Source organism: Gigantopelta aegis, chromosome 3, assembly GCF_016097555.1.
Source record: "Gigantopelta aegis isolate Gae_Host chromosome 3, Gae_host_genome, whole genome shotgun sequence".
In the NCBI taxonomy this organism is placed as follows: Eukaryota; Metazoa; Mollusca; class Gastropoda; order Neomphalida; family Peltospiridae; genus Gigantopelta; species Gigantopelta aegis.
The window spans coordinates 70,167,516-70,194,946 of record NC_054701.1 but is presented as its reverse complement, the minus strand read 5'-3'; the positions used below and the strand labels follow the sequence as shown (position 1 = coordinate 70,194,946).

At 36.1% G+C, this 27,431-nt stretch overlaps 1 protein-coding gene across 1 annotated transcript; it reads left to right on the top strand.

Moving 5' to 3' along the window:
- The first annotated feature begins 653 nt into the window (after positions 1–653).
- Positions 654–26,495, top strand: LOC121392156 (methylcrotonoyl-CoA carboxylase subunit alpha, mitochondrial-like). Its single transcript, XM_041523508.1, has 17 exons — positions 654–757; positions 5,131–5,189; positions 5,609–5,748; positions 6,851–6,946; positions 8,059–8,180; positions 8,896–9,043; positions 12,625–12,746; positions 13,286–13,397; positions 15,241–15,322; positions 16,078–16,205; positions 16,673–16,856; positions 17,411–17,520; positions 18,949–19,162; positions 19,859–19,945; positions 22,980–23,167; positions 23,733–23,912; positions 25,554–26,495. The coding sequence occupies exons 1-17, from the start codon at positions 705–707 to the stop codon at positions 25,686–25,688; spliced, it is 2,160 nt and encodes a 719-aa protein (XP_041379442.1). The 5' UTR covers positions 654–704; the 3' UTR covers positions 25,689–26,495.
- The last annotated feature ends 936 nt before the right edge of the window (positions 26,496–27,431 follow it).

Here is a 27,431-nt window from a genome sequence, read left to right as displayed (position 1 = left end):
ACGAAAGAACAAGGCCACGCCAGAACTTGCGCCCATGACAGGCATGCGTTAAAACAGCATGCATGCTCTGAACGTGCACGTTATTTCCAGACTCCAAAGAGGTGTTTATAGGGCGGGACGTAGCCCAGTGGTAAAACGTTCGCTTGATGCACGGTCGGTCTGGGATCGATCCCCGTCGGTGGGCTCATTGGGCTGTTTCTCGCTCCATCCAGTGCACCACGACTGGTATATCAAAGGCCGTGTTATCCTGTCTGTGGGATGGTGCATATAAAAGATCCCTTGCTGCTCATCGAAAAGAGTAGCCCATGAAGTGGCGACAGCGGGTTTCCTTTCTCAATATCTGTGTGGTCCTTAACCATATGTCTGACTCCATATAACCGTAAATAAAATGTGTTGAGTGCATCGTTAAATAAAACATTTCCTTTCCTTTCCAAAGAGGTGTTTGAGGGGCATGGCCACCATGATCCACATCCAACCCACCTGTTGATCCATCATACATCCGCACTTAAATATGTTAATAATTTTGAAATTATAATAATGAATGAATAAATAATTGACAACAAAATGTTCAATTTAGCAATGACTCAGTCTTTTCAATCTTTTGAGATACATAGCGTGACGTATGTTAAAGGGAAATAATTCAGTGACGTCCATTGAAACAGTTGTTAAAGAGAAAGTCGATCTCCCGACATTTCAACATAAAGATGGCTTCTTTGAGAGCCTCAAAAACGTTGGACTTCCTAAGGAATCTAAAAAGGTATATTTTCTCCGATATTAAGGAATGGTTGCATTACATATTCATGACAGTGAACTTTATGCACAATATTTATTATGCTTGACCGATTGCAATGTGACTGTCGCATGCTGGTAATGTCGTGATATTTTTAAACACTTGTTAAAGGTTAATTTAAGGGTTCAAATTTCACAGCAGCACTCCTTACTTGCGGTTATGCCAGGAAAATGTTACGGTGTTGACGGCAAGAAAAATGCTGTGCTACCTTACCTGGTTTGCCACTGTGCCCTTCGGAATATTTTTTTTCTTAAAACCCAGCGGCCCTTTCCACGAAGCTATCTTAGCACTACTATCGCCATAAATACCTACCCTAACCATCGCGACCTTAATTTTTATCTACGATCATCAGCCCGTTCCACGACACGGCATAGCTTACTATCGTCGTAAATTACTGTGAAACTTTACAATAGGTACGAGGCAGTTGTAAGCCACTGATGTAGATGTCAAATGGAAGTTAGATGATGATTTGATAATTTTCTAAGAAAGATACTAACTTGTTGTGTAAAAATAGATCTGATACATACCAAATACCTTTTATAAAACTCGGCGTTCCATGAAAAACATTCTAGACCATACGACCATCACACGAAAATACGGGAGATAACTCACATGTCTTATGCATTCAGCAATTTTCGCTTAGCATATAAACTGGCAAAATTACTTCATGGATTGAATACATCCAAGATGTTCCGAAAAGTCAGTAACCAATTTATTATTTAACTAATTCGTACTTCTTTGCAAAAAATATATTAATGAATTTAATCATTAAAGGGTCACTTACGACTACCGTAAGGTTGCTTTGTGAAATGCTCCGCACGGCTCAATGGGTAGGTGTAAACCACTAGCACCAACCAGTGATCCATAACTGGTTCAACAAAGGTCATGGTTTGTGCTATCCTGCGTGTGGGAAGCGCAAATAAAAGATCCCTTGCTGCTAATCAGAAGAGTAGCCCATGTAGTGGCGACAGCGGGTTTCCTCTCAAAATCTGTGTGGTCCTTAACCATATGTTTGACGCCATATAACCATAAGTAAAATGTGTTGAGTGTGTCGCTAAATAAAACATTCTTTCTTTCTTTGCTTTGTGGAACGGCTGTAAGTTGACGGTGCCAGTTGTAAAATTTACCTTATGTCACTACAATTAATCTTAGCTACAATTCTTTCTTGGAACGGGGCCCAGGATTTTATTGTTTAGAAATGACACAAAATGTAATATGAAAAATATCACATCTAGCAAAGTCAGACACGAAATGACAGGTCAGTTATACCAGGATGTAAAACAAAATGTGCTGAAATGCCCATAAAACTAACATTATTTACAGCAGTTTAAGTTGACAACATTTATAAATCAATATCAGGGCTATAGCTCTGCCACTCACCAAATTCACCAGTTGCGAATTTTGACAACAATTGGCAAAGTTTATTTTTAATTTGGCGAAAATATAATGCGTTATAATTTATATTTTGTTGGAAAATAGCTTTAGGTTTTGTATTTTTAAGATAATTTGGCGAAATTTTCTGATTACCCAGAGCTAGCCCTGAATATATTCTTTGTGACTTACACATTAGTGATTTTAAATATCATATTAACCAGTATATTTTTTCGACTTGGCAAGATGACAGTGATAGAAATAAGCAGTATTTTTTTACTAGTCCAATGGAAAAATACATCTAGAAATCTATTTGTCCGCTAATATTTTCCTTTGTCCAAATAACTGGCTTGTTTGTTTTAAGTACAAAGATTATGTTTTTGATTGCTTAAAATGAAACTGCATTGAAAATTTTTGTTTTTTCCTTTGTACAAAGCTTGAAAAAACTGCATTGAAAATTTTCACTTGTCCACAGGACAATCACCAAGGTACATTTCGCTTGTCTGAATAGATTTTCACTTGTCAGGACAAACGGACAAGTGTGTATTTCGAACGCTGGATGATTGGGATGTTGCGGTCATGAACTAGCTTCATTCTGTCATGCCAGTCCTGAGAGTGGCAGACCTCCTACAGGCAGTACAGGGAGGATAAAGTAGTCTTGTGGTGTACCCGCATTTGTCACATTCAATTACTCAAAATAAATATAAAAAATTATCAATTCATTCAACTTAAGGTGCTATAGTAGTGTACATTGAACACTTCCATGTTGATTTTTAAATATTCTTAATAATGTAGCATAGGCCTATCTGCTATGTTGGGCATTTAATATATACTACATGTTATTAATATTGTAAAATATTTATGGCATACACATGTTATCTGAAAAAATAAACACTAGCTAAGGTTTTTTTTTTCTCAGAAACTTGTTTTGCCTTCATTTTTGAAGGAAAGGTTTGCCTAAGATGAAACCGAAGACAATTTGGCGAAATTTTCTGATTACCCCAGAGCTAGCCCTGAATATAGTATTATTCTGAAAAAGAGAGCAAAACGAACATTTAGACAGTTAACTATTAATAGCAACCATTGTTCATTATGGCCAAAACTGCAGTTATATTTAGCAGTCTGTGCCTCCCAAACAGTAGTCAAAGATTCCTGCTCTAATACAACAACAATCCAGTTTGATGGTAAATACCATTACATCAATCATTTATAAGTTCACTGGTAAATATTTTGTTCACGCATTAATCACTAATACACACACTACAGGAAAAAAATCCCAACAGCACCCCCTTTTATTAATGTTCCGGTTAAATGCTTGTGAAAAAGTTGTTATACGAACTTGAAAATAATAGATATAAAGGTATTTAGATTATATATATATATTGGTTACCTAAGTAAATAGAAATTATTGAACCAGTATCGGGTTACCTGAGATGTTAAAAATATTATCCCCTGTAACTTACATTAACTTACAGGTTAGAAAGCAAATGAAAAGAAATGTTTGTTAAATGACACCTCAGCACATTCTAAACTCATGCATATTATTTGTATACGATATGGTGGGTGGAGGGGAACAAATTCACTGAAATCCTGCTTTTGCCATTCAGGCTACTTCTACCAAAAATGCAGCAAGGGATCTTTTATATGAACTTGCCATTAACAGAATCTGTGATGTTCGTGTGTATATATACCAGTAGTGGGGTGCTAGATGGGACTGGAAATAACCCAAATTCACCAAGGACGATCAGTTAAATGAGCAAGTGTTTCATCTCTGAGCTATGTGTCGTGTCTGTTATAGGTCCATTACCAGTGTAAATGCTAAAACTACAAGAAGCTAGGGAAAAAAATGTTTTATTCAAGGATGCACTCCACACATTTTTATTTGCCGTTTACAGTTGTATAATGGTGTCGGATCATACATATAATGACAGAGGAAACCTTCCATTGGCCACTCATTTTTAATGGCAGCATGAGAGCGTTTGTATGCACCATTCCATAGACAATATTAGTATTTTTCATGGCCATTGTTACATCGGTTGTGGAGCAGTGGCAGGGAAGAGAAATAGCCCAGAGGGCCCACTGATGGTAATCAAGATTGATCACACATCGGGTGACTGCTTTATTTTTGGGCTATGTCCCACCCCTACTGCCACATGTATACAAGAAGAAACACAGCATACAATCCTAAACTGTTCATTAGTAACGAAATGTTTTATTTAACGATGCACTCAACACATTTTATGTACGGTTATATGGCATCAAACATATGGTTAAGGACCACACAGATATTGAGAGAGAAAACCCGCTGTCGCCACTTCATGGACTACTCTTTCGATTAGCAGCAAGGGTTCTTTTATATGCACCATCCCACAGACAGGGTAGTACATACCACAGCCTTTGATATACCAGTCATGGTGCACTGGCTGGAGCGAGAAATAGCCGAATAGCCCCACTGATGGGGATCGATCCCAAACCAACCGCGCATCAAGCGAATGCTTTGCCACTGGGCTACGTCTCGGCCCTCATTAGTAAAGTTACCTTTGTTGCTATTCAGCATGTGAGGTTTTCCTTTATGTAAGTGTTTTTAGTAACTGATTGTACATTTAAATGTCCTTTGTCATTTTTAACATATATCATACTTTCATGTTTTGGTTAAAAGAGCGTGTTTAGAAAATAGCTAGTACATATGTGTGCCGTCCCAGCCTTGAAAGTTCAGACTGACTGACTTTCACTAGTTGCCCCCAGAGGATGTTTAGAAAATAGTGTGGTGCTCTTCTACTGTGTTAGTTACCTCATATTTGCAGTTGAACCATAACGCATAATGTACACAAAACAACATGGAGATCTACTCTTCAGAACGTCCTGTTTATGTATAAAAGAGGACTGTTAGGGAAAATCTTTGTTGGTGTCACTTTCACTATAATGGTTAAATTCTAACCAGAGGTGAACTATAATTATATTAATTGCAGATTGGATATAGCACAGCTTGGAATATGCGGATCTGGAAGAAGAAAGTTATCAAATTATGGTGAGAAAGTAATAATTATATTTTTGCATAAATTAAGGAAACTTGAGCCAAAGTTGTGTTTGTGAATGTGAAATCCTCTTAGCGTTCATGAATGTATGTATGCAGCTAAAAATTAATTAAATGGAATTTTTTATTCTTATTTTTAAAATGTTTAAAATATTTGTCTAAACTTTATATCTCACTAATTAAAATCATTTTAATTATAATATTTACTTAGAAAAACAGAACAAAAACAATGAGGATTAATTCAACTGTTATATAACATTTTTTTTATTTCATGTATTAAAAACTGCAAAAAGTTAAGTCTGCTACATACACCTGTTACATTTCATTAATCTTTTATTGACTATTTTTAAAGTTTTTTTGTTTTTTTAAATTTATACGTGCACTCTAACAACATGTATAAAACTGTCTGTCAGCCAAACAGCCAATCGACAAGATAGTGATTGCCAACCGTGGAGAGATTGCGTGTCGTATAATGCACACGGCGAAGAGACTGGGAATTAGAACAGTGGCTGTGTACAGTGAGGCCGATCACAATGCCCTGCATGTCCACTTGGTGAGTCAGGCTTCACAGACTTATTAATAAAATCACTTCGTTTTACTTAAGTACAAGGTATTTTCTAGTCTGGAAAAAAAAAAAAAATTCATATGAAAGAAAGAAAGAAATGTTTTATTTAACGACACACTCAGCACATTTTATTTACGGTTATATGGCGTCAGACATATGGTTAATGACCATACAGATATTAAGAGAGGAAACCCGCTGTCGCCACTTCATGGGCTACTCTTTTCAATTAGCAGCAAGGGATCTTTTATATGCACCATCCCATAGATAGGATAACACATACCACAGCCTTTGATATACCAGTCGTGGTGCACTGGCTAGAAAGTCATATGAAGCTGAGTGTTCTGATGGGTCGGCTAAAGTTCTGATGTAGTGAAAAGACAACTATAAAGTCTTTTTTTTAGCCAGCCAATCAGTGGCTGTAAAATGAATCTATACACTGTACAGTTAGCTATACAATTACATAACTGAACAAGTATCCAATCAATTATATAACTGATATACATGTTCATGTACTAGTAGATGATAAATTAAAATCTTGAAAGCCCAGCTGTGTTTATGACATTAGTATTATGAAATATTACGGCTTTGCTAAATTTCATTATACGTATACTTCAGTATCAAAGGGGCGGGACTTAGTCCAGTGGTAAAGCGTTCGCTTGATGCACTGTTGGTCTAGGATCGATCCCCGTCTTTAGATGGTTGGGCTATTTCTTGTTCCAGCCAGGGCTCCACAACTGGTGTAACAAAGGCCATGATATGTGCTATCCTGTCTGTGGGATGATGCATATAAAGGATCCTTGCTGCTAATCGAAAAGAGTAGCCCATGAAGTGGCGACAGCGGGTTTTCTCTCTCATTATCTGTGTGGTCCTTAACCATATGTCTGATGCCAAATAACCGTAAATAAAATGTGTTGAGTTCGTCGTTAAATAAAACTTTTCGTTCCTTCAATGTCTAATGGCTGTCAGTAAATACATATTCAATTGAAAGTAGAACAAGTATACTACAAATATTATTTTAAGAGCATTGCAGATTACTTTTGTGACAGGATATCTTTTATTTGGAATGCATTAAGATTTATTGTGTTCTCAGGCTGATGAGGCTTATTGTATTGGACCCCCTGCAGCCAGTGAGAGTTATCTTCGTCAAAATACCATCATCGAGGTCGCCAAACATGCTGGGGCACAGGTACATCAAATCTGACATTTTCAATACACAGACATTATTATACCAGCTTGTGTTGTACTGATTTACAAACTGAGTGTCAGGATTCTTGTATTGCCCAAGTGATAGCGACGGCAATACGTGAATCCCGTGCCCAAGTGATAGCGACGGCAATACGTGAATCCTGACACAAGGTTAGTAAAATCAGTACAACTGACATGTGAGTGTAATAATTTCTTTTATTATCACATTATTTATTTAATTTTTACGAATTACAAGGACAGTGATAAAATGTTTCAAATGTAACTAAAAGGAGTCAACGAAATGACGTCGTTCTGATAAGCGATTACAATATTTCACATGAACCAAGCTAGAGTTGGGGAAGCAACGTCGTGTTATGACATCGTTTCCCCAAATTGGTCACATGATTACTTGTTATTACACATGTGCTTCGTATGGTTTTTATTAACTCGGTTATGTTTGACCATGTGGATAATAAATGTATTTAGTCCCTTTGATGGACTAGTAGGGTTAAGTGATTTAGTTCAAGGCTAGTAGGTACTGGGTTGACATCCCGGTAGCAGCTCCAGAGTGAGTTTTCAATGGATCAGTGTGGAGTTGTGAGGCTACTACACCAACTTCTCTCTCACTAACAAATTAACTACTAACCTACCATGCTGGACAGATAACTGAGGTGTGTTCCCAGGACGGCATGCTTGAATTTTTATTGGATGGAAGCTGAAAATAAAGCCTTTAAAAAAAAAATCACTGAGGAGTAGGCTGGAGATGAAAATTTTTTTACAGTGCAGTATTATGATATTCATATATGGTTCTAGGAAAATTTTTGACAAAATGGATCCAGTAGGTTCAGGTTCAAACCGTCCCAGGTCGCTCCAGACTAAGCTACGCCCCTGAGCTGGGACTATGATTTGAACCCAGTATCTACCGGTCTTAAGGCAAATCGATTAACAACTAAACTTCCAATGCCAGTAGTAGTGACTTTAGAATTTATCTGACAGTTGCATCTGTTTGATAGTCTTGTATGTTGGATTACGAAATTAAATATGTTACAAACTACAAACATAATGGTGTTAGGTGTTTTTACTGTTTCGATATTATTGATATTTGTATTGCAGGCTATTCACCCTGGCTACGGTTTCCTGTCCGAAAACACAGACTTTGCAGAATTATGTGAGAAAGAAGGAGTCATATTTGTAGGACCCCCTGCATCTGCCATCAGAGATATGGGCATCAAAAGGTTTGTGATTAAGGGTAGCAGGGTTTAGGCTGTAAAAAAAACCCCAACTATTTTTAGCATTGTGGGGGGGTGGGGACTGAAAATGTGTAGTGAAATTAAGTTTTTCATCCATACAAAATGTTTCCAAATAAAAATGCAGTATATATTTTAATTTAGTTTTAAGTGAAATGTACAGTATTAGATTTTCTTTACCGTTTCGAAGTAAAATCTTTAATATGTGAACACTTTTGTTTATCAACATGTAAAAATGCTTTTTAGTCATTACAAATCACGATGATCATAAAGAAACTGGACGTATAGACATTTTATTTAAAGTAAATGTTTTCACATTACAACAACATTCAAAAGTTCTGGGGATATAAAATTAAAACCTCTTACAATTTGTTTTCAGTTACAGGGCTCTAAATGGCCTGTGGCCAGGTTGCCAATTGTGACCAATTTCCTGTTTGGGCGATATAAATATAAAGATATAACATATGAGCCACGATTAATATTTGTATTCCACGTTAAAATCTTGCTAGTGGTTGGGTTACCATAATATTTTGGGAAACCATATGTTTTGGCGAGTTTTTTATTTGAGTTATGTTGGGGTTTTTTAATATTTAATTTTTTAAATAAAGATACAAATATGAAAGTCTTTTTGAACACCAACCTCTATCAGTACCAATAGATTTCATAAGTAAAAAAGGTTTATATTGTACAATTTTATTTTTAGCACTTCAAAATCCATAATGTCAGCTGCTGGGGTGCCTATAATTGAAGGTTACCATGGTGATGACCAATCAGTGGACAGACTGAAACAGGAAGCTGCTCGGATTGGTTATCCAGTAATGATTAAAGCTGTCCGAGGTGGAGGTGGCAAGGTAACTAAATCTTGTTCAGGGTAATTGATGAAATAAAGGAAAGAAATGGTGTGTAATAGGACACCCCAGCATATTAAGTTATGACTATTGGACTATTGAAGGTCTGGACCCATATTCACAAAAAAGTGTAAATCTACGTCTACGACTAGCACTTACGTGTGCCGTAGATTTACGTTTACGTGCAAGAAGCACCTTATTCTCAAAGATGGTCGTAAATATAAACGTAACTTAATTGGACGTAAATCTACGATTTAACATTCTCACTGGAGTAATTAATAAAAACACATTAGAAACGATGGCTACCGGGTAAATAACAAATGCGCAAAACACAATTTTGTTTGTCATCGGCTAACAATAACATTGCGAACAGTGAACCATGGCATTTTGGTATTGGTGGGAACTCCGCGTTTTGGTACGAACTTGAGGACATTTCTTAAAAAGGAAAAGATAACTCAGGAGAAATTGGCCAAGTCGAAAACATCCGTTCGATCACGAACAAAAATATGTTCTATCCGTGGGCGTTCGCCATAGCAAACTGCTTCATTTATTGGAAATGCTGCTAGTTTCCGTAAATAATAGTAAATAACGGCGATCGTGCTTGATTTATTATATGTACACAACTTACGTGCAGCGTTAGTTGCAACCTGAGGCACTCTTATATTTACGTCCAACTTTACACGTAACTTACGTTTTCGTTGTTTTGTGAATAGCTCTTCAGTCGTAGATTTACGTTTACGTGTAAAACTAGGCTTACGATATTTTGTGAATATGGGTCCTGGTCTTAATGTTAATTAAAACCCTTTTACTAGTGGGGGTGGGATTTAGCTCAGTCGGTTGAAGGAAGGAAATGTTTTATTTAACGATGCACTCAACACATTTTAATTACGGTTATATGGTGTCGGACATATGGTTAAGGACCACACAGATATAGAGAGAGGAAACCCGCTGTCGCCACTTCATGGGCTACTCTTTTCGATTAGCAGCAAGGGATCTTTTATATGCACCATAACACAGACAGGATAACACATACCACGGCCTTTGATATGCCAGTCGTGGTGCACTGGCTGGAGCAAGAAATGAGTCGGTTGAATGCTCGCATGAGATGCTTGTGTTGCAGGGTCAAAGCACCATGGTAGATCCATTTAACAACTGGTCAAATGCCGTTGTATGTGCTTTCCTGTCTGTGGTGCATATAAAAGATCCCATGCTACTAATGGAAAAATGTATCATGGTTCCTCTCTAAGACAATGTCATAATTACCAAATTTTTGACATCCAATAGCCGAAGATTAATTAATCAATGTGCACTAGCGGTGTCGTTAAACAAAACTAAATTTTAACAAAACTTTCTAGTAAAAAAAGAAACCTGCCGTGACATAGGTTACTCTTACTGAAAGGCAGACAAGGTGTCCTGTATATACAGATATACAGTCAAACCTGTGCTAAGCAGACACCAAAGGGGGGAGGGGGGGTAAAAAAGTGCCCTTTAAGACAAGTTGCTGGCTGCTTAATGCAGGCCAGTTTATACTATATTAGATGATTTGGGAGAATAACAATGTGGCCTTTTTACACAGACGGGCTACTTTATATAACTGGCTTTTACAGCAGGTCTGAATGTACCTTTCTACAGACATTATAACCCATACCATGGCCTTTGATATACCAGATGTACAGTGGAACTTGCTTAAACCGGATCACCTTGGGACCGTAAAAAACATTCGGTTTAAAGAGTAATCCGGTTTATCACGGATTTCATTCGTTCAAGCAAAAATCATACCAGAGTTATTTCCCTTGTCAGAGTTTTCTGAAGATTACTGAGCATAACTAATACATGTAAAACAATACCTTTTAATAAAACAATACATACATCAATACATGTCATTTAACAAAGAAGTCCAGGGTTTTTTGGTTTGCCACACACTCATTTTCCAGGATAATTTTCATGGAAGTAGTTTCCAGTTTTAAAATGTCTTCCAGATATGTTTTGTCTTTTGCCAAAGCAAAGTTTCTTAGTCTCTGGATAAGTTCTAATGCATCTTTATTACTCATTTCACTTCCAACTGGAGCACATTCAGCATTTTCTAAATCATCGTTTTCTTGTTCTTCATCACTCATCGTGATCGTATTGTTATCAGATTTCTCTGAGTTTACATACTGGTTGACCACGGCATCCTCCAATTCAACACTGGGATCTTCCGTCAGCAAATATTCATCGAAAATGGCAATTTTGGTCACATCCACATTGAGAGTGCATTGCTGCATAAGTTGCAACAGGAGTACATCTTTAATTGCATATCATGATTTCCAACTGTCTAGCCAACCATTTGAAGCTTTAAAATCGTTAAGCTGGTGTGTAGAAATGAACTTAATTTTTGCCGCTTTTTCTTTAATAATCGGTCCAGATATCGGAATGCATTGAGCTCTCGCCTGTGAAAACCACTTCCACATTAAGTCATTTAATTCACTGTATTTATACAATGTGCTGAATCGACCTTTTTCATCATATGTGTTATTTTCAAATTCTTGAATAAGTTCAGCCCTTTTCTTCAAGATATCAGAAACAGTTGATGTGCCAATTCCATATTTAACTGCTAAATCCTTCTGTTTCATTTGAGATCTTTGGGAATCTTTAATTAAATTGATCTTATGTTTTAATGTCAATTCCACACACCTCCGTTTTGCAGCTGGTGGTTTCGACATTTTCGCAGAATGAATAGCTAACAAACTAAAGGGGAGGTTATAATTAGACTGAACTCAACTTTGCATTCAGTAGGTCTTCTAACCTCAGTTAATAGAAAATAATTGTTCTTTATTAATCTAAGAGCTTGGTATTGTCTGGTTATCAAGGTGTGGGAGATTAGTGACCAGTCGTAATCGTTCTCAACATTCGCCATTAACACCAGTCTATTCACAAGGCCAGTCTATACATGGATGACATTGTGTGTCATGACACATGTGTACACACTAGCCGGTTTGTCAAGGGTAATTAATTAAGGATTTTCATTTCAGGTGTATAAAATAAATCTGGTATCCAATATTGACGGGTTCCGGTTTATTCAGGGTTTTAATACATAGAAGACATAGGGGAAAAATCAGGCCGGTTTTGACAGGAATCCGGTTTATTCAAGGATCGGTTTAGGCAAGTTCCACTGTATTTTTTTTTTTTTTAGTTATATTTCTGCTCAGTCGGTTGAGTGCTCGATTGAGGTGTTTGCGTTGCAAGATTGAACCACCTTGGTGGATTCATTCAACTGATTGGGTTTTTTCTCATTCCAACCAGTACACCACAACTGGTCAAAGGACATGGTATGTGCTTTCCTGTCTGTGGGAAAGTGCATTTAAAAGATCCCTTGCTACTAATGGAATAATGTAGCGGGTTTCCTCTCTAAGACTACATTTCAAAATTACCAAATGTTTGACATGCAATAGCAGATGATTAATAAATCAATGTGCTCTAGTGGTGTTGTTAAACAAAACAAACTTTTGTATTTCTACAATCTAATTTTAGAGATGTTTTTAATATCATCATGATGTCTTCGGTGCCCAAAACCGAATTACCTTGGTGAAATGATTTGTTTGCAGGGTATGCGAATAGTGATGACAGAGGCCGAGTTTAACACACAGCTGGAATCAGCACAGTCAGAAGCCATGAAGTCATTTGGAGATGATGTCATGTTGATAGAAAAATATGTGGACACGCCCAGGTGAGTGTGTGTACTTGGCTCATCTTGTCAGTGTCTGGATTAGCCAGGTGTACGTAGCTTAAATCAGTGTCTTGTTGAATGGTAAACATTTTATTCCATTATCAAGTCACCAATCATACTACAAGTTAATGCAGATTGCTGCACAATACTGGTATTGTATATTATAATGGAAAATTGCAATTCCTTATTAGTTTTATGTACATCTGTATGTACAGGTTTTAGGAACTTGCAAGAATGATCCTTTTATTCAAGAATCACTCACACCAATCTAATTTGGCATAAACCTATTTTTTGTTAAATTTAAGACCTCATTTACATGGATATAATAGGTTATGCAAAAAGAAAATTGGTTATCTGAATTTATTTTTGCATAACCTATAGGTTTCAAGACTCAGGGCACCATTCACCAAATTTGCATTTCTACGAACATTTTACCTTTTCCTTTTTTAAATGCACTTTTATTATTTTATTTTTTTCAAACTACTTGAAATGTTAGAGTTAAAAATTGTATTTTTTGTATTTTGATCATTTTGCTTCAGGCATGTAGAGGTTCAGGTGTTTGGTGATAAACATGGAAACTATGTTTATTTGTTTGAACGAGACTGCAGCGTACAGAGACGACATCAGAAAATTATAGAGGAAGCCCCAGCTGTAAGTCAAACGACTTTTTATAAATTAACATTATTTTCAGATGTTTTCTACTCTAAATCCACAGTAATATTTTAATGGTAATCAGTTCATTTGCTTCATGTGTATATATATTACAGGGCACAATATTTCACGCGAACCGCCATTCTGTTCGCGTGTCGGTTACGCAAAATTAAAGTTACGCGAACCGCAAATCGGTTACGTCATGATCTGTAAACGTTCAGAAATTAAAACTTGCAATCTTCACGATTACAGGAAGTTTATTCATGCAGACCAATCTAATTAAAATTAGCTCCACTATTACATGTGGATCTAAAGACAGCCAGTTGTAGCTCATGTCCACCAATCAAAACCTTACTTGCAGAATCCTGCCAGTGATTTAAAACTAACAACACTGCGTAGTCCCCAATGTCCAGGTAACATTTCGTCTGTAAATAATAATTTAAATATTGACCAATCACACTTCGCCTTTTATAACGTTATTTGGGAGCATACAAATTCTAAAAATATCGGGCGAGTCTATTTTAGTGGCCGCAGTACAGCGAACCATACCAATACGTATGGGGTGGGTTATCAGTTTTTAATTTTACATTAAAAATTATTTATTTATTTATAAAATTGAAAAAAAATAAACCAGTCTTCAGTTTTACATTACAAATTATTTATTTTATAAAATAAAACATGTTTTAAGGCATTCGTAATTCACACGAAACATGTCGTATACCCTCAAGATAATTCGGAATGTTTTCAAATTATTTTTAAATCACTGGCAGGTTTCTGCAAGTAAGGTTTTGATTGGTGGACATGAGCTCCAACTGGCTGTCTTTAGATCCACATGTAATTAGACTGATTTTTAGATACTTGATGCGCAGCAAACCAGTAAACAACGTTATATTGCAACAGTTGTAACTTGCAACCAGTCTACAGTTTTAAAACATTTTTAAAGAAATGTGCTCGGACCGCTTGTAGACATACTATTGGATTGGCTATAATTTTACATATGTTAAAAACAGTTTTAACGTAAACAGGAATCCAAATGTGTCACAAAAATTTAACAATACTAACATCGCATAATGAGCTTTAAAAAACCCACATTTGGAACGTCACTGTAGTATATAAGTACCATCGATGAAGTGAAAGTAGCATAGCCACCGCAAATCGCAAAAAGGAATCCCTACAAATGAGTATTTATTTCAAAGGCGTAGCGCTCATTACGCACAGTACGTAATGCAAAAACAAAATCCGGGAATAAGTCGAGGCTGTCTGTAATTGTTCTATAAAATATCCTCTTAAAATTGATTCGAAAAAAGATTTTTTAAAATGTATCTACAGGCGTCCTGAGTTTTAAAATTTTCACAGAGGGAGGCCCCCCAAATCTCCCCGCTCGGGCACGCCTTTGCATAATTCTAAGAAAATTTTCTGGCTACGCCCCTGTATTTTGTTTCAGTACTGGGGCTAATATTCAGTTCTTTTATAATATTGTTAACTTTAGCAAGCATTAAAGACATTTTCTTTTCTTTTTAAAAATATTTTCTTTTGTATTTGTTTTAACTTTGTTTCAGCTAAAAACTATGTATTTAAAATATAATTTCAACGTAATTTTGAGGTAACCGATCAGATAACCCATGGGTTACGCAAATATAATTCACGTAACCGAACAATTGGTTACCTAGGTAAAAACCACATGAACCGACTTCCGGTTACCTCAGATTTGGAAATATTGGTCCCTGTATTACTTTTAAAAACCCCAAAACAGCATTATTGCTATTTTATCAAAATACTGAAGAACGGTCTTTGATATGAAATCTGATTGATTATTTTGTTTCCTTTTTCTTTTCTTTTTCAGCCAGGAATTACAGAAGAAGTTCGCAGGTCACTGGGAACAGCAGCTGTTAGGGCGGCCCAGGCTGTCAACTATGTGGGAGCTGGTATGTTCCTGGATTAGTAATACAGAAGAATTTAGAAGACAACCTGACTATTGCTTGATTCATAATACAGGAGATGTTAGAATACAAACTGACTATTGCTTGTATTAGAATACAAACTGACTATTGCTTGATTCATAATACAGGAGATATTGGAATACAAGCTGACTATTGTTTGCTTCATAATAGAGGAGATATTACAATACAACCTGACTATTGCTTGATTTATAATACAGGAGATATTAGAATACACACTGACTATTGCTTGATTCATAATACAGGAGATATTGGAATACAAACTGACTATTGCTTGATTTATAATACAGGAGATATTGGAATACAAACTGACTATTGCTTGATTCATAATACAGGAGATATTAGAATACAAACTGAATTGACAATTACTTGATTCATCATAATACAGGAGAATTTAAATACAAATTGACTATCTTGCTAAAATATGTGGCAACTGAATGCCTAGAAATAGTTTAATAATCTCTCAAAAGTGTATAATCAACTCTCTTTTGAACATCATTTATGATACACACAAAATATGTCTGTATTTCAATGTACAAGTTTTAGTATATTATGTTTTACCATGGTAATAGAAATGGCAAGTGGAAAGTAAAAATGTTTGTAATTGGTTCTCTTGTTTGTTTAATCCTAGAAGAAGAGTTATTTCTCCGAATGTTTTGCAGTTTATCATGTTATGGGGTACTTGGCTATGCTTTTGAGAGTCAAAGTGCTGGTTGTTTCAGGTACTGTGGAGTTCATCATGGACAAGGATCACAAGTTCTTCTTCATGGAGATGAACACACGACTCCAAGTTGAACATCCGGTTACCGAGATGATAACCGGAACTGACCTGGTTGAGTGGCAGATCCGGGTAACTAAACGCATTAGGCCAAATTTACAAAGCTTGTTTTTGTCTTAAAAACAAATATAACTACATATATTTATTTAGCTTATATATTAATTATAAATTTCACATCACATAAGTCTTTTGTAAAATTAATTAATGGAATTTAAAAAAAAAAAAATTAACATGCATTGAGATGAACATTTACTGGTGAAGCTAGTAAGTGAGATACTTAATTCTGCAGAATTCTTGTTTTATGATGGTATTAAACATAATCTGATAGAAGGTTTCCTCTGTTGACTACCTGTCAGAATTAGCAAATGTTTGACATCCAGTAGCCGATGATTAATTAATCAATGTGCTACAGTGGTGGTGTTAAACAAAAACAAACTTTACAAACATAATCTGAGAAATCTTCAAGACTGTTTGTTGGGGCCTGCACATGCAGTTTATACAATACTGGTTACTTGATAAACATTATTTCTTCATTTCAGGTTGCGAGTGGTGAAACATTACCTCTAAAGCAAGACGAAATAAAGTTGACAGGTCATGCATTTGAAGCAAGAATCTATGCAGAAGATCCGAACAATAGTTTTATGCCTGGGGCGGGTCCTTTGGTACACCTGTCCACACCTGAGGCCGAGCCAGGTGTGAGGATTGAGACAGGTGTTAGACAAGGTGAAATGTTTATTCTGATTTTAGAACCTCCAAATTATAAACTTTGCTTCTTATCTCCACTTCTTCCGAGAATAAAGACTTGCCTGGAGTTTTCTATTGGCAAAAGAACCCACAAAATATGCTTGATATGCACCAAGTAAGTTCATGGTAGGCAAGGTAAATATTTAATTCCACAGAATTGTTCTTATTGAAATAAGGAGGCGGGACGTAGCCCAGTGGTAAAGCACTTGCTTGATGTGCGGTTGGTTTGGGATCGATCCCCATTGGTGGACCCATTGGGCTATTTCTCGTTCCAGCCAGTGCACCATAACTGGTATATCAAAGGCTATGGTATGTGCTATCCTGTATGTGGGATGGTGCATATAAAAGATCCCTTGCTGCTAATTGAATAGAGTAGCCCATGAAGTGGCGACAGCAGGTTTCCTCTCTCAATGTCTGTGTGGTCCTTAACCATATGACCGACGTCATATAACCATAAATAAAATGTGTTGAGTGCGTCACGCCGTTAAATAAACCATTTCCTTTATTCATCTTTTTCTTCATTCTTTCTGTAGGTGATGATGTGTCAGTTCATTACGATCCTATGATAGCTAAACTTGTGGTTTGGTCCTCAGACCGGCAGTCTGCATTAAAGAAAACAGTATCAGCATTGCGAGACTATCAGGTTGGAGTTTGACTTCACTGTTTTTCATGGAATTCATAATTATTTAATTAAGCAAACAGAAATAGAGAGAAGATAGGATGGATTGAGGGTCCTGTGTGAATGCCTGTCTTATGATGTGATGTGATGTGATGTGATGTGTTGGTGTTTTGAAAATGTGTCCTGTCCAGCTTACCAATGGACTGACTGTTAAAACTTCACTTCATGTTACTAATTTGATGTTCAGTTAGTGTTGTGACTTGTTCTTCCTGATGAAGACACCCACTTACAGATTTGTTGGCCATCTGTAATATGGATTTAGCAGCACACTAGAAAAATGAAGGCAATATTTCGTTAACAACATTTTAAGCTCTGATTGGAGTCTTTGCAAATGGATATTTTGACACTTGGTCTAGATCAGGGCTTCTAGGTTATCGTAGCCCCACTCTTATAGCTAGAGATATTCAATGTTGGGCTAGTAAATAACTAATATTGCCATGTCCAACGGCTAGTGAATTTGTTTTTGTGTGTCAAATGCTTCATTAAGTATTTTGTAAATGCGAATATCCTGCCTCCACCCCCCAATCTTAGTGTTTCAATCTATATCTTCCTCTTTAAGTAGCATATTCAATTATTACCATTAGTAAGATTGTATTAAGTAAAGTAGGGTTAGTAAATTTTTAATTGTGACTAGTAAATTGTGAAAATCACAAATCCCATTGCTAGTGTATTTTGTAAAATTGTAAAAATTCTAGAAGCCCTGTAGATAGAGGAAACCCAATATTACTACAAAGACTATTCCTACTGAAAAGCAGCAGAGAATTCTATTATATGCCTTTTCCCGTGGGACCTGACATCAAGTCATGGGGCACAGGTTGGGACGGGATTTAGGTTGGTTGGTAGAGTGTGAGTCAAAGGATCGAACCAGTCTCTCGGCTGGTATATCAAAGTTTGTGGGATGTGCTGTTCTGTTCTGGGTTATTTCTTGTTCCGGCGAGTGCACCATGACTGGTACACCAAATACGGTGGTATGTGCTATTCTGTTTGTGGGAAAGTTTATATAGAAGATCCCTTGCTACTAGTGAACAAATATAGAGAGTTTCCTCTGAAAACTTTGTGTCAGAATTATCAAATTTTTTACATTCAGTAAGCTAATGTTTAAGTAATCAATATTTTCTAGTGGTGGTACCCCTTTAAAAAAACCGAACACCCTCAGAACAACATAAACAGTTATATTTTAAGGGGTATCCAGTTTAAAGGGGTTCTGTCCTGTATTGATATTTAAAAGGGACTGTGAAAAATGTCGGGTATTGCGAAAAATCCAGTTTACAGAGGGTCTTTTTTGAATGGTTTTACTGAATATATCAAGTTTAAGGGGCATCTTTTGTTTTTCCAGCTAATTGGTTTGCCACTGAAAAAGTTTGCTAAAATATATTTACAATGCCTTCTCAGGTTGTGGGACTGAAAACAAACATCGAGTTCTTGGTGGACCTAGCAAAACACCCACAATTCCAAGCAGGAAATGTGAACACGGACTTCATCCCTCAGTATTACGACGATCTCTTCCCACCCAAAATAATGTCAGACAATGTCATTTGTCATGCGGCTGTCGGACTGGTCCTCTGGCAACAAGAGAAACTAATAACACAAAACCAGTTCACTGAAGGTAATTTACATGATATTAAAGCTGCAATCTCTGTTTACCATCTTATTAATATATTTTCCTAATGCAAAATTTAAATAGAACTAGCTATTAGCAGATGTCATCAGTTAACTGTGAAGGACCCATCACTATTTTTAGTACAAAAAAGAACTTTAAAAATTGTATTGTTTGTAATCGCTGTGGTCCTTATGTATATTTAGAAGAAGACATGTATTTCTAGCAGGTGAGCAGCCATATGATTCTGTATTAAAACATTTTAACATGGTAACATATAAATAGAGAATGTTCAGGTTTTGTTTTTCTTATTTGTACCATTGTAGTATTCACTATCTTCTGGCAGTATGTTTTAAGTTTATGCAATAATATGGAATAAATACTGTCCATAGTCTATATAAGTTACTGCATTTACTTTGTATTTATAATGTGTGATCGGTCTGGGATCAATCCCTGTCAGTGGGCCCATTGGGCTATTTCTCGCTCCAGCCAGTGCACCACGACTGGTATATCAGAGGTTGTGGTATGTGCTGTCCTGTATGGGATAGTGCATATAAAATATCCCTTGCTGCTAATCGAAAAGAGTAGCCCTGTGTGGTCCTTAACCATATGTCTGACGCCATATAACCGTAAATAAGATGTGTTGAGTGTGTTGTTAAATAAAACATTTCCATCCTTCTTTGTATTTGTATTTTTCTATCACAGATCCATTTTCTCCATTCACCTGGTGTGCTGGCCACCGTATTAACGAGATAATGACAAGGAAGTTGAGACTTTATGATGGAGATACAGGTAACAAGAGTTACATAGACTTTCTTAACCTTTCCTAGAAATAAAATCTGTTATTTATATTTGTCAGGACAGCTTTAAAATATGGCTTTTGATTATTCTCCATAATTTTTTATTTTAACAATATTGATTTATTAGGGCAGTACCTTGTGGGTGGGTAGATGGGGGGGAACAAGATGCCACCCCCTGAAAAATATTAAAAACTTGCCTTTTTACTTCAAAGGTGACCTTTTTGTCTAGTTGGAGAAAACTGAACATTATTATTCCCTCAATCATTTTTACTTGCTCTTTAAGATCGATGGCGGTCATATTTCGCAATTTTGTTTTGGCTTCAAACATAATAAGTATAACAAATCTTACCGTAATTTACACTTCAAATCCATATTTTGTGAATAGTAAAAAAAAAAAATTTACAAGGTTTTCTTCAAAACATATTCAGGTGCTTCAGTCTTTGGCTTTTGAAAAACAATGGCGAGAGGAAAATCACATACCTCAAAACGCTTAGGCGAGTGAAAAATCACACTCATCAAAATGCTAAGGCGAGTGAAAAATTAAGCATTATTAATTTATGAAGTAATTGGTACATGTAAATATAGAGACATACGTTGCAAAAATTAACAAATAAACCAATGATGTTTACTTCTAATTTTACATCGTTTGGTTCATTTGTGTAGTCTGATTTCTTTTCCCTATCAGGAATGGTGTGAATAAAAAATTGCAGGAGCAGTGCTATAGAAATCTAATTATGACATACACTGATGCAGACAATTTTATTTTTTAATTACAATAGGTACTATTCAAATAATTTGATGCACACAATTGGATACCTTTTCAGTGTTAGATGGTTTGATGAGCGTGCAGCTAAACATGTGTAGGAATCAACTTGTTTTGAATTTCATGTACAGTGAACATGATTACGATAGTTGTGATGAAAAAACCCACTGGTCATAAGGAGGTGGTTCAATTAGAACTACGACCCAAGCATCTCAGGTGTGCACTACCAACTGAATTAGATCCCTCATATTATTATTTTTATTTTTTAAATAACTTGTTACGTAGGCCTACAATTAGTTCAATTGGTAGTGTTGGTTATGGCATTGATATTCACATGGCATTTTTAATTCAACAATTACGCAACCAGTCTCCCTCCCTCAATACTTTGTAACGTCATTTGACCTAGTTACGAACGGCTCTGATATCTGTCAAGTCAGCATTTCGTTATTGATCTAGAATGGTCCCAAAATCTGTCATTACAAAGGATTTTATTCCAAATGTAGGATGCCATAATACAGATAATCTAAAAAACACCATAATTTTAGACACCATCATAAATGCGAAACAAGTTATCAAGTAGACCAGCGTGTGCGTGCAACCAGCCCTAATTTCAGCCAGTAAATGCTAACGTTCGCGAACTACATGTATTTGATTGGCTCCCAGACTGGCTACTTGGTTTAACATGAGGTACCTAAACCAGTCTAGCGAAAAAATTTCCGCTCGGTCTGGTTGAACGCAGCCCAGAGTTCCAAGGGTAAAAATTATCTGACCCTGGTAACTCTGATTGGTCAATATGCCACAGAATACTGCGCATCAAATCATGTTCCAGTAATATGGTCTGTGACTTTCTAACAAACATATTGAAACAAACAAAAATTAAATAGTCGGCTATGATTACTGTTACTATATTTTGTACATATATACACCTATAAATAATAGATGTACATTCATTAATCTCTTGCTGAAACACAAATGTGTAAATGAAGTTTTATTTGATATTTTTAAATAATAGACGTAATAAATTGTTTGGGGTTTTGGGTGTTTTTTTGGTAAACGAGACCTAGGCCTATTATCATTTCTTTTCCTTCTTTATATTATTGCGTCTACTTTTGAATTGTCTTTGTCTCAATTTCATTTCTTTTTTAAAGAAAGTAAAAAGTTACATTGCTTGCCATTTTCGAGACCTCACGTAAGCTTTTTAGGCTAACAGTTATAAACTAATCGAGACAATTTTACCGACTTCACTGATTACCGTAACGAGTACAATTGTGTAGGCTACAGAAAGCCACTATTTAATTCAATTCCTTTTTCTCATAACTATATAAACAGTTAACCTTATCAAACGTGTGATCTATTACCTTACAAAAGTAGACTGTTTCTAATTAATAATAAATTAAATTAGCAAAGGAGTTTTGATCAGATTGGTACATCTTCACAGATGTCTATTAAACCAGTGTTTTTCGATTTGTATAGCAAAGATAAGTACCAGGCATATATTATAAGCTAGGTATGGATGCTACTGTTCTCTTCACATTTTTTGTTTTTCTGGTATTATTAAATGGGTCTTTCTATCAGCTACATACGGTAAATAGTGGCATTAAATATACAAAATTATTTTATGTGCGGTGTTTGTTAAATGCAACATGCGTTATTTTTCACACACCAAATTGAAATTATGTGCGCTGTATGAGTGCGATCGCACTCAAGCAAGTAATTCTCAACCAAAAAAATTTCAATAGCAATTTTGCTTTAACATTTTCCATCTTTATGAAAACAGAAACGTCCTATACCCAGTTTATTGTTATTTATTTTAAGTAAGAAGATGCAAAGTGATGTCATTCAAATTCAAAATTATTAGTACATGTGCATGTATTACAGTGCTTTGCCACATTAAAATAAAAATCAGTCTACTTAACTTGATCCCTGTCAAAGTAGTTCCAAGTTATTTACTAAGCAGACAATCCTGTTTACAGTTCGATATGTTTTTATTTTTTTATAATTTTAGATAAAATATTAAGTTTAAGTTTAAAAGATGAAAGAAATAAAAAAGTACCATTTGTCAGTTATGTCACATCAAAATATTACTGTTATATTTATTGTGCATGAATCCAAAACAAGGGTGTGAAGAGTGACTGTTGTCAACCATAGTTATTTTAAGCCAAGCATAGCCCTGTTTAGTGTTCTGTGATGTTATGGCCTTTCATTGATTTTTGATTGTCATTCATCTTGACAATATTTGTTTAGTATTTTGTTTATCTTCTAGAGATCAATGTGGAGGTGTCTAACAATGGCAGCCGTAGTTTCCTGGTCCGGGTTGGTGACGCACAGTACACAGTGTTAGGTCAGTGTGATCAAACACCCAAGGGTCTGACGCTGACCTGTACCATTGATGGTGTCCAGTCCACTACGTCCATGGTCAGACAGCACAACTCGCTTCATCTTTTTACCTTGGTGAGGACACTGTGAAGAAAAACAAACAAAAAAACATGTGGCTCATTCTATCAGTAGCCATAGTAATTAGCCAGTTGCTGATTTTTATAGAGACTATTTTAAAAGAAAATGTATTTAGTTAATAAATCATCGACTTACGGTATATAATACTGCAAGAAAATTCTTTGATCGAAAAAAATTAAAGAAGTGTTGCCATGATGCTAATTTTTGTAATGATGAATGATTGTATTTTTAACAATACTTTAGCATGAAAAAATAAATGGAATGTTAATTTTGAAATATATTAAATATTAAAGTACATATTATATCCATATTTTTATATTTAGTTTTATAAAAAGAGGTGGGGAAAGTTAGGGACACAAGACATACACAGAGATAGAGAAATGGGGAAGGAGGGAGAGACACACACATTGAGAAATACAAACAACATTGGGAGAACAGAGACAGGCAGGCTGACACACTACATTCACATGTTCTAATATTGTTTGAGTACCCCATTGAAATTGTATACTCCACCCTTTCAAAATTGCAGTTTTTCAAGAATGACATTTGTACCCGATTTCAGAATGGAAGTCACGAACTGACGCTTCCCGTGCCCAAGTTTCTCACCCCGGAGGCCAGTAGTGGAGCAGCCAGTGATGCGGTGGCCCCCATGCCTGGCGTTGTGGAGAAGATCTTTGTCCAGGAGGGGTCTGAGGTTGAAGCTGGGGATCCTCTGGTGTCTATGATCGCCATGAAGATGGAGGTAATTCAGTCAGCTTGTTGTTCTTCTTCTTGACTTCTGATATTCATTGTCTGTTGGAGCGGGATGGAGCCCAGTGGTAAAGCACTTGCCTGATGCACGGTCAATCTGGGATCGATCCCCGTCTGTGGGCCCATTGGGCTGTTTCTTGTTCCAGTCAGTACTCCATGACTGGTGTAACAAAGGCTGTGGTATGTACTATTCTGTCTGCAGAATGCTGCATATAAAATAATCCCTTGCTGTTAATTTGGAAACCGTAGACCATTGCATGGTGTCATCGGGTTTTGTCGCTTATTATCTGTGTGGTCCTCATCCATATGTCCAATGCCATATAACCTTAATTAAAATGTGTTGAGTGCATCATTTAATAAAACATTGCTTCCTTCCTTCCATTATATGGCAGTCTGTTGAGAATAGAATGTAAAAGAAAAGACGAGGGCAAGAATAGAATGTAAAAGAAAAGACGAGGGCAAGAATAGAATGTAAAAGAAAAGACGAGGGCAAGAATAGAATGTAAAAGAAAAGACGAGGGCAAGAATAAAATGTAAAAGAAATGACGAGGGCAAGAACAGAATGTAACAGAAAAGACAATGGTAATGGTGTAGTAGTAATACAGTCCTATGTCATGAAAACTACACAAAAAACTCTTTGTTGTTAACTCTTTGTTGAGACAACTGCTGGTAACACTTTGATATCTGTCTTTGTGATGCAGCAGAATGCAATGTGTTTTAATCTAAGGTGGATGTAAGGTGAAACTTTTACAGAAACTGTGACTGGCTATCTCATCTCCACGTTGAAACTAGTTCAAGGAGATTAATTTTTACCTCCCCTTAGCATGTGAATTTTAAAATATAGTTCTAGAAAGAATTAAATATCAATTTTCAATATGGTAATATCTTAAACGGCTCCCTATTATTTAATTTAGGGGGGCAATTAATTAAACCCATCAATCTGTTTTTGCAGTGAGGTCTGCATAAGAGATGATTTTGTGATGCATAAATAAAAAATTGATTTAAGGGCCAGTATATTTTTGGTATTTCTTTGTTAATGTCACATTATTTTAGCGAGTTTTGATTACAGAATACTTCTACTTCAAACATTTTATATATGATGCACACAAAAATGTACTGGCCCTTAATTAATTTTGTTGAGTATACAACAAAATATCTGATATAGACACTTTATCATCTTAATAAGTAAAGTTTGTTTTATTTAACGACGCCACTAGAGCACATTGATTTTTTATCTTATCATCGGCTAATGGACGTCAAACATATGGTCATTCTAACACTCTTTTTTAGAGGAAACCCGCTGTCGCCACATAGGCTACTCTTTTATGACAGGCAGCAAGGGATCTTTTATTTGCGCTTCCCACAGGCAGGATAGCACAGACCATGGCCTTTGTTGAACCAGTTATGGTTGGTGCAAGTGGTTTACACCTACCCATTGAGCCTTGCGGAGCACTCACTCAGGGTTTGGAGTCGGTATCTGGATTAAAAATCCCATGCCTCAACTGGGATCCGAACCCAGTACCTACCAGCCTGTATACCGATGGCCTAACCACGATGCCACCGAGGCCGGTCATCTTAATAAGAGTAATAATCTGTCTATAACTATTAATTCCACTGTTTTTGTTTGTTTCAGTATATAATCCGGGCACCACGGCCTGGCACTGTGGAGAAAATTCTGTTTCGAGAGGGAGCATCTGTCATGAAGGGTTCACATCTAGTCCACTTCACACAAACTGAAGACCCGGAGGAGGAAGCAGAATCAAGCTAACTGAGAAGAAAGAACGTAATTCACCGAGTGAGCTTGAGGAACAGACATTAGTACACTGAACAAACAGGATAATAAAAATGGTGCAGAGCAATTAGGATGTTCAGGTTATCTCACCGAGTAGACATGCTTATGGAATTGAGCTTGTTGAGCAAGCAGGATTATTATGATTTAGCTTTTGAGCAAGTAAGGATCATCAGTTTACCTCAGTAAGAAGACAGGATTATTAAATTACCTCACTAACGGGATTTTGAGAATTGAGCAAGCAGAATTATTAAATTACATCACTGAGTAGACAGGATTTTTAGAATTGCGCAAGCAGGATTATTAAATTACATCACTGAGTAGACAGGATTTTTAGAATTGAGCAAGCAGGATTATTAAATTACATCACTGAGTAGACAGGATTTTCAGAATTGAGCAAGCAGAATCAGACAAAATTTGGCTAATTGAGAAAGCATTATTGTCAGAATTGGAAATTAGCCCCTCTAATAAGCTGATCATCAGCATTTAGCTCACTGAACAAGTAGTTATTAGAATTTATCTTTGAAAGTAAGCAGGATGTTTGACTTGAATTACAGAACAGGTTCATCAGAATTTATCTCGGTGAACATGCATTATTTTGAGATTATGATTATTTCCAGAAAGCAGACATTTGTGGTGAAACTTTAGATGGGTGAATTGTTAACTATAGCTGAGTGTATTCACTTGGCATTGTGCAGACCCACACCCATGAAATTACCTCATAACTCATATATATATATATATATATATATATAGATATATAGATAGATAGATAGATAGATAGATAGATAGATAGATAGATATATAGAGATATATAGAGAGAGAGAGAGAGAGAGAGAGAGAGAGAGAGAGAGAGAGAGAGAGATAGATACATATATATATATATATATACACACACACATGTATGTATATATATATATATATATATAGAGAGAGAGAGATATATAGGACAGATGAAATAATAATACTTGAGTGTGTACAAGCATGAAATAAATAGGCATATTGTTTTATTAACAGAGTGTGATATTGTATTTATTAGCTGTATGTTGATGTATATGTGTTTGTATACAGAAATTGTATTTTTCATTTACTTTGAATGATTTTGAGATATGTTTGGTAATAGATGTGTGACCTCACAATCATGTTTACGTTAGACTCTTTAACATGTGTTTGGTAATAGATGTGTGACCTCACAATCATGTTTACAGTGTTCTAGCTAGCAATAAATAGAGGGGTGCTGTGCCCTGCCCCCGTTTTGTGCCGCCCTGCCGTGTTTGTTGAATCTTGCTTTTCTCTCAATGCGTGTAGTGTTGTTACGAGTCTGAATTCCCAACTAAAAAACGTTTGACAATATATTGTGAAAGCCAACAGCAGTAACGTGATATGTTTTTTTTTCTTTTCTATTGTTAGTCGATATGACTGCAGACGAGCGGACAGACAGTCTTACAAAGCTTGAATGCAAAGTAATCCTCACACTGTCAAGCACATAACCACACACCACCTAGCAAACACCAAGTTGAAAGTAGACCATCATGATAAACTTCGACAGAACGTCAAATGCGAAAAAAAATTAAAGTAAATTTTTGAAAGTAATTGTTGCCTTTGCAAATACCCAGACCAAGATACATATAGTTTTATCTGATGTCAGTAGTCCTTATCAATGACACATTGATTGCATCTTTATAATATGGCACAGAGTAAACTAGCAACACTGGTTATTTG

What these genes read in the sequence shown, in the direction of transcription:
- LOC121392156 (XM_041523508.1), top strand. Translation starts at nt 705, where the DNA reads ATGGCTTCTTTGAGAGCCTCAAAAACGTTGGACTTCCTAAGGAATCTA. An exon ending in AAGAAAGTTATCAAATTATG is followed by an intron (nt 5,190 to 5,608) that starts GTGAGAAAGTAA and finishes ACTGTCTGTCAG; the next exon opens with CCAAACAGCCAATCGACAAG. An exon ending in TGAGACAGGTGTTAGACAAG is followed by an intron (nt 16,857 to 17,410) that starts GTGAAATGTTTA and finishes TTCTTTCTGTAG; the next exon opens with GTGATGATGTGTCAGTTCAT.